Genomic DNA, 7559 nt, shown 5'->3' on the forward strand with positions numbered 1-7559 from the left:
AGGGAGGGAGGGGAGGGGTGGAGACAGGGAGGGTGGGGGGTGCAGACAAGGAGGGGAGGGGTGCAGATAAGGAGGGTGGGGGGTGCAGACAGGGAAGGGAAGTGCAGACAGGGAGGGGAGGGGGGTGTAGACAGGGAGGGGAGGGGGGTGCAGACACGGAGGGGAGGGGTGCAGACAAGAAGGGGGGGAGTGCAGACAGGGAGGGTCAGAGTGTGGAGACCTGACCAATAGCCATAGTCCTGAGCCCCACTGCCCTGAACCAGTTAAGGAGTGACTGAGCGGGAAGGACCCTGCATTAGTGTCAACCAATTAACCAATCCCTCACCTAGTAACAGAATCGGATCTACAGATCTACAGAGGTATCCTGTCTGCCCCGCCCCCGCATCCTTGGGGAGTTGGGCTTTGGCATCAGAGTCATTTCTGTGCCCCCAGTACTGTGACGGTGGAGGTGCCCTTCCAGCGCTCATGAATGGATGACTCTTCCTTGGTAAGGGTGGGGTGGGGCTGCCTCAGCAGGGGTATCCGTCGAGGGGTCTGTAGGGGCATCTCCGGAGAAAAGGGACACAGGGTGCCCGGGTTTTCGAGGAAGAGTCTGGCAGCAGAGGGCCCTGCAGCTGACTCCCTACAGGCCGGGCTCCCCCCCAGGCCCCGCGGAGGCCAAGGGGCCACAGATCATCTATCCTCAGCCTTCTTCTATGCCCCTTCCGGCGTGTCCCATCGTGCTCTTGGGAGGCAGGCCACTGCAGAGGGAGGGAGGCCCTCCCAGCAAGCCAGCCGGGGCCCCGGAGCCCTCGGGTCGGGTCTCCCCGCTGCGCATCCCCGGGGTGGGGCGGGGGGATCCCTGGGCTGCAGAGGCCTTGCACGTGGCGCGGGGGTGCTGGGACAGGAGGGCAAGCCCGAGGCCACCGCCACCGCTGGACAGCGCGTGAGCAAACCACAGCAGGAGAGACGCGACCCTGCGCTGTCTGTGGCTTCCTCTCCTGGAAGAGGCCGCTGCTTCTCAACCCGACCTTGGGTTCGGTTCCGTCCCACAGGTGCAGGACCCTCCCGAGGCTGCAGGGCCTGTCCTCGCCCAGCCGGGCTCTGCACAGAGCCACCCAACACTGCGCGTCCGGTCAGCGGAGCGGGGACACGTGCAGCAGGCCAGCTGTCCTGCAGGAGAGCCAGGCGCAAGAGGGTCTGTGCCAACGGAGAACCAGGCTGCTCTTCGCAAGCAGGTTCTCCTTCTGGAAAGTAGAGTCGTTTTCCAGGAAACGTCATGCCGTTTACGTTAATGTATTTCATCTGTACTCGAATTAATGCAGATTGTGAACCTTTTGGATGAGTTCAAACGTGGTAAGCACGGACAGCACGGACAGATACAACCCACGCAGAGAGCAGCTCTCTGGGTTCTCAGCATTTTTAAGAGCGGAGGGGGTCCCGAGACCAAACAGTCTGAAAACCAGAATTAGAATCTGTCTTTGGCCTGAGGCCCTCCATTTTCCATGGGCATCGGGCTGCCTCTCTGTGGCTGTGTTATTTACTTGAAATACAGGTTAGGTCATTCGTTTTTGTTTGCATTCTATTCTGGTTGATTCTATTTATTCCATCCCTCCCCACATGTGTGAAATATTAACAAGCTTCCAAAAAGCTTTCTGTTGGAGCTCAGACGCCCCCTGGGCGTCCCCACAATGCTGGCTCCCCTTCTGCTCCCAGGCACCTGACGAGGGCTCTACTTTCCTGACAGCGGGCAGTGACCACCTTCAGACTCTGTTAGCCAGGCACCCCCGTGGGCCGCCTCCCTGCCCCAGCCAGCCTTTCTGGAAGTGGGACCACCCTTCCCACGGGGTTGACTCCCCTCTGGAGGAAGGGCATCAGGAGACACCCCCCCCCCCCAGCGGCGTGGACAGCGGCCTCCTACTCTGACGGGCTGTGTTCACCAAAACGCAGCGCCCCAAGGCCAGGGATCCCCGAGCTGGGAGCCCCCACTTCTCCAGCCCCTGTCCGGCAGGCACGTGGACTAATGTGGGGCCAGGAATGCGGCCCCTCAGGTCCCCACCCTGCCCTGAGGGTGCAACACGCTGGCCACCCCCGCCCCCCACCTCCACCTCCAGGGAGACACTAAGGAGGGTTTGTTGGGAAGGGGGAGCGGGAGGGAGAGGAGAGGAGGGCGGGGAGGCGGGAGGGAAAGACAAAGAAAGGGGTGCGGCAAGTGGCAGGCGCCCGCGGGAGGAGAGTGACCTCAGCGCCAGAGAAGCATCTGCTCAGCCTCAGAGCGAGGGCGGGCCGAGGTCGAGGCGCCCCCTCTCCCCTCTCCCCTCTCCGCGGCAGATCTCTCCGCGGCTCCGCAGCTGCGGTGCAGGGCCCGGGCCTCACCGGCCAGCCGGGCGCTGTCCTGCGTGTGAACTGCAGCTCGGGGCTCCTGCCGCGACCATCCGCCGCCCGCACCCCCGCCACCCGCCCTCCGGCCGCGCCTGCTGGGTGAGTACTGCGTGCGCGTGCGCCTCTGTCCCCATCCGGAGACGCCGGGCCTCCGGGCTCCTCCCCGGGTGCAGCAGCTAGCAGCACCCCAAGACGGAGGCGTGAGTTTGCTGTATAGTTCTGGGCGCAGCGAGCCCAAAGTTTCCCCTCCCGGCTCCCGGGACTCCCTCTGACGGCAGCCCTGAGGAGTGGCGCTCAGGGATCCCCGCGGCTGCAGAGCGGGCTGCTGGCGCAACCCAGCCCGGGCTCCAAACCTGCCAGGCGCCCGGCCGGCCTCCCGTAGGGGCGCCCGGAATCCGCCTGTGACCGGACACAGCTGCTTTCGGGGATGGGGTCTGAGCCTGAGCCCGAGCCCGGGGTGGGGCAGCGGGCAGGGATACTGGGGGCGGGGGGGGGGGGGCGCTGCACTCCGGAGGTCCCTGCTCCCGGGACCAGCGGGACCGGCGTGCCGGGTTCTCCCTCCGCTCCTAGGTCATGGGAGCCCCAAGTCAGGCCACCACCTGGGGCAGGGCCCTCTGGGCTCTCCTCCTGGCCACACTGGGGTCCGCGGCGAGCCAGCCGCTGGGGGCGGAGTCTGTCTGCACAGCCCGACCGCTGGCCAAGTACAGCCTCACCTTCACGGGCAAGTGGAGCCAGACGGCCTTCCCCAAGCAGTACCCCCTGTTCCGGCCCCCCGCACAGTGGTCGTCCCTGCTGGGTAAGCGCAACCCCCGCCGCCCGTTCCTGCCTGTCCAGCAGCGGCCCCCCTCCTGGAGGGGCCGGTCACACGACAGCTGCACCACACTTAGCAGCTGGGGGGGGGGGGGGTGGGCACTCCCATCCCATTGCCTTCAGCGCCGGGCCGACTGCTGGATGGCGGGGCCCAGGGGGGGCGGCAGGGGGGGCGGCCAGAGTGGCCCCTGCGCGGTGCCCCGGTGGCCCGGCGTCGGCTCACCCCGCCGGCGGCACGCGCAGGGGCGGCGCACAGCTCGGACTACAGCATGTGGAGAAAGAACCAGTACGTGAGCGACGGGCTGAGGGACTTCGCCGAGCGGGGCGAGGCCTGGGCGCTGATGCGGGAGCTGGAGGCGGCGGGAGAGAAGCTGCAGAGCGTGCACGAGGTGTTCTCGGCGCCCGCCGTGCCCAGCGGCACCGGGCACACGTCCGCCGAGCTGGAGGCCCACGCCAGGCACTCGCTGGTGAGCCGGCGGCCGCGGGGAGCGGGGGGGGGGGGGGGGGGGGCGCGAAACGCCCCCCCCCCCCCCCCCCGGGGGGCCTGCGTGGGCCCGGGGGGCCGGGGCGGGGCGGGGGGGGGGGGGGTCGCTAAGCGCCCTCCCCCGTCCCCCCCACCCCGCCCCTGCAGGTTTCCTTCGTGGTCCGAATCGTGCCCAGCCCCGACTGGTTCGTGGGCGTGGACAGTCTGGACCTGTGTGACGGGGACCGCTGGAGGGAGCAGGTCGAGGTCGACCTGTACCCCTACGACGCTGGCACGGACAGCGGCTTCACCTTCTCCTCCCCCAACTTCGCCACCATCCCGCAGGACACGGTGACGGAGGTGAGGAGGTGAGGGACGGGACGAGAGCCCTGCTGGCCCTGGACACCCCCCCCCCCCCCCAACTAGAAGCCGGCCCGTCTGCAGGGGGCCCGCAGGTCGGGGAGGAGGGCCCAGCCCTTCCTGGTTGATTCCCAGCCTGCGGCCTCGCACCCCCCTCCCCCCCCCCACACAGCCTGCGGCCTCCCACCCCCCTTCCACACAGCCTGCGGCCTCGCACCCCCAGAGCCTGTGCCCCGCCCCCGGTCCACGCAGCCTGCGCCACCCCTCGGAGCCTACGCAGCCTGAGGCCACGCGCCCCGCCCCCAGGAGCTAGCGGCCTTCGGAGGGGGCGGGGTTTCCTGACCCCGCCCCACCCGACGCTCCAGAGCCTGGGCCCGCCCACTGCAAGCGTGTGCTGCGGGTTCTCCTGTGCTGAGACCCCTGCTCTCCCCACAGATAACCTCCTCCTCTCCCAGCCACCCGGCAAACTCCTTCTACTACCCCCGGCTGAAGTCCCTGCCCCCCATCGCCAGAGTGACCCTGGTGCGACTCCGGCAGAATCCCAGGACCTTCGTGCTGCCCCCCCCAGGCCCGCTGGGCGGGGGCAATGAGATCACGGACAGCCTCTCAGGTGAGCCTGCAGGTGCCCGGCCGGCACGCCCGTGATCCCGGGTGCGAGTGCTCCGACTCCGGGGGGGGGGGGGGGGCCCTGACGTCCCACTGGCTGCACAGGGCGGAAGCACCATTCAGGTGTGCGGGTCATGCAGGGACCGTGACCAGGCAGCCGCCAATGTGGAGCCCCATGCGTGAGGCCCTTAGGTCTCAGCTGCGGAATAACCCTTAATGGTGAGTGGCCACCGGGTACAAACAGCAAAGGGTCCTAAGGGGCTAGAAACCGCCCGAGAGTCACCATCTGTGACTCGGCAGCGACAACACCTCAACACGAGCTACTTCCCAAGGCCACGCCGGTCACCTGCACGCAACCCCTCGAGGGCCGGTAATCCAGGGACTAGGCCCCGCTGTGTGCCCAGCCCACAGGACACACCCCGGAAGTCCCAACTTGAGATGAGGCGACAGGATGGAGAAAGGTGCTGAATTGGAAGCCGGATTCCTGGGGGTGATGTGCCCTTAGCCAGGTGGGGCCAGGCCACCCATGGGGTGCACAGGGGTGCAGGGGACGGAGTCAGACCAGGTCACTGCTCAGATGGGCTTAGGGTGCCCCACTCTGAGTCATATGAGCCACTGTCTGTGAGCAAACTCAACCACCAGGGTTTGAGCACTCAGTGTAGGACGACGTGGGTCCCAGGGGTTCCGTGCATCGAGCACAAGATGACGTGGGTCTGGGGGCTCAGAGTGTCCAGTACAAGATTACAGAGGGTCAGAGCATTCAGTACAAGATAACAGATGGGGTTCTGGGGGTTCTGCGCATTTGGTGCAGGACAGTGGGGGTTCTGAGAGATTTGGGATTTAGTTGATTCAAACTCTAGACTAAAGATTTAACTCTTGCCCAACATTTGCAAGGGAAAGCCTTTGACACTCGTGACCGAGACCCCTGTCAGTGTTGTGCCTGTGTGTGGCCCATGTCACAGTTGACAGGGCAGGACATTCCACTAAAGGGATCTCTCTGCGCCCTCCCTGGCGAAGGGGATGGTGTGGGTGGTGAAGGGGAGCCCCCACCGCAGTCGCCTTCTGAAAGTCAGCACCGCGGGCAGCGGAGACCCCGGCCAGCCTGTGCTGCCTTCAGAACATCTCTCAACACGGGGTCCCCCCTGCCCCCAGGGGCCAGAGTTGGCCTCCCAGAGTCCCGGACAGTGGACGCAGAAATGCTCCCTCGAGGCATCTTTTTTTTCTTTTTAAAAAAATTTTTTTTTCAACGTTTATTTATTTTTGGGACAGAGAGAGACAGAGCATGAACGGGGGAGGGGCAGAGAGAGAGGGACACAGAGTCGGAAACAGGCTCCAGGCTCTGAGCCATCAGCCCAGAGCCTGACGCGGGGCTCGAACTCACGGACCGCGAGATCGTGACCTGGCTGAAGTCGGACGCTTAACCGACTGCGCCACCCAGGCGCCCCCTACTCCCTCGAGGCATCTTAGTGGTTTTCCCTGGGCGGTGCGATCGGTGGGTTTGTAACCTGCTCTAAACCACGCCGATAAAATCGAGCACCCCTCACGACTCTGAAGGTGGGAGCTGGTCTTGTGCACCGAACACACGCCCGGGGGTCCCCTTCTGCCACAAAGCACCTCGCACGCATGCTCACGGCCTCTCCTGTGCTCGGTCCAGGTCCAGAAACGCCGCTGGACTGCGAAGTCTCCTTGTGGTCGTCCTGGGGGCTGTGTGGGGGTCCCTGCGGGAAGCTGGGGGCCAAGAGCAGGACTCGCTACGTCCGCGTGCAGCCTGCCAACCACGGGACGCCCTGCCCCGAGCTGGAGGAGGAGGCGGAGTGCGTCCCCGACAACTGCGTCTGAGACCAGAGCCCCGGGCCCCTCGACCCCACGTGGTGGCCCAGCCTGGTTGTGCAGCGGGCCAGGCGGGGCTTCGTCCATCACCCCTCTGAGCTCCACCGCTGACACACGTGCCTCGGGCTGCTGGAGCAGGACGGCGGGAGAGGCGCCTCCTTTCCGCAAGCTTTCCTCTCGGGCGCCCGGTCCTGAGGTCCCCTCTCGTGGGTGAGTCTCTGCTGTAAACCGTGTCCTGCCCTGTTCACCATAGTTCAAGGCCATCTTGCACGCAGACGACTTGTACATGGTGCCCGCTGGGCCACCTGCAGGAGAGCCACGCACCCCAGGCCCAGAGCCCCAAGCCACACGTGCATGACATACCTCGGACCTGCCCTCCCAGGCGCCCACACCCCTGCCTGCCCCTCTCAGCCAGGCTGCCTCGGCAGGCCACGCCGGTCAGGTGCATAAAGGAGAGCAGGCGCTGACCCCTCACCTTGGCGTTGTCGTATGACCGATCTCCCTGCACTTGAATAAAGACTGTTTCGTGACCGCAGGGGCCCTCGTCTCACATTTCCGGGAAGGGCCCTGGGAAGGGCACCGTGAGCAGGTACGGGGCCGTGCTCCCGCCCCCAGAGTAGGGCCCCCCCACTCCCCGAGACTTCACAAGGGCAGCACTGCGTGCCCCTGCCGGCAGCTTGTCCCCGTCCCGGACACTCACCACCAAGGCCCATGGCCTCCCGGAGATGCCCTCAGGGCTCACTGGGCACCCTCCTGAACCCTCGACTGAGGTCGCACGTCCCAACCTCATCCTACTGGCACGGATCCTCGGTGGGTCCCTGAGCCCTGGGGCTGGGCTAGTCCCTCAAGGAACAGCCAGGAAATGGGGAAGGCCGGCTCTCCATTCCTTGGGACCAGAACATTTTTCCTCTTGCTTGGACACATGCGGAATCGGATCCAATAACCACCCACCTCCTCTCTTCTTCCCCCCCTCCTGTCTATCCATCACTCTCCCTCCCTTCCTCCTACCTCCTGCCCACACCCCCCTCCTCCCCCTCCCTTCCCACCATCCTGTCTGTCCATCGCCCTCCCCCCTCCTCCCCCCTCCCCCCTCCCATCTACCTCCCTCCCCTCCTCCCACCTCTCCCAT

At 65.9% G+C, this 7559-nt stretch overlaps 2 protein-coding genes across 2 annotated transcripts in view; both read left to right on the forward strand.

The window, feature by feature from the left end:
* Positions 1-1327: 1327 nt before the first annotated feature.
* LOC121039616 (transmembrane emp24 domain-containing protein 11) overlaps positions 1328-7559 on the forward strand; it is a 40276-nt gene continuing 34044 nt past the window's right edge. The window contains exon 1 of the mRNA XM_040489840.1: positions 1328-1335. The gene's annotated coding sequence lies outside the window, so the exon portion shown is untranslated. The remainder of the gene's footprint in view (positions 1336-7559) is intronic.
* On the forward strand, positions 2202-6965 carry SPON2 (spondin 2). Its single transcript, XM_040489829.1, has 6 exons — positions 2202-2460; positions 2932-3157; positions 3415-3638; positions 3803-3994; positions 4430-4604; positions 6255-6965. The coding sequence occupies exons 2-6, from the start codon at positions 2935-2937 to the stop codon at positions 6437-6439; spliced, it is 999 nt and encodes a 332-aa protein (XP_040345763.1). The 5' UTR covers positions 2202-2460; positions 2932-2934; the 3' UTR covers positions 6440-6965.

The sequence above is a fragment of the Herpailurus yagouaroundi genome, unplaced genomic scaffold (assembly GCF_014898765.1).
Source record: "Herpailurus yagouaroundi ecotype Mexico unplaced genomic scaffold, PumYag 28, whole genome shotgun sequence".
Taxonomy (NCBI): domain Eukaryota; kingdom Metazoa; phylum Chordata; class Mammalia; order Carnivora; family Felidae; genus Herpailurus; species Herpailurus yagouaroundi.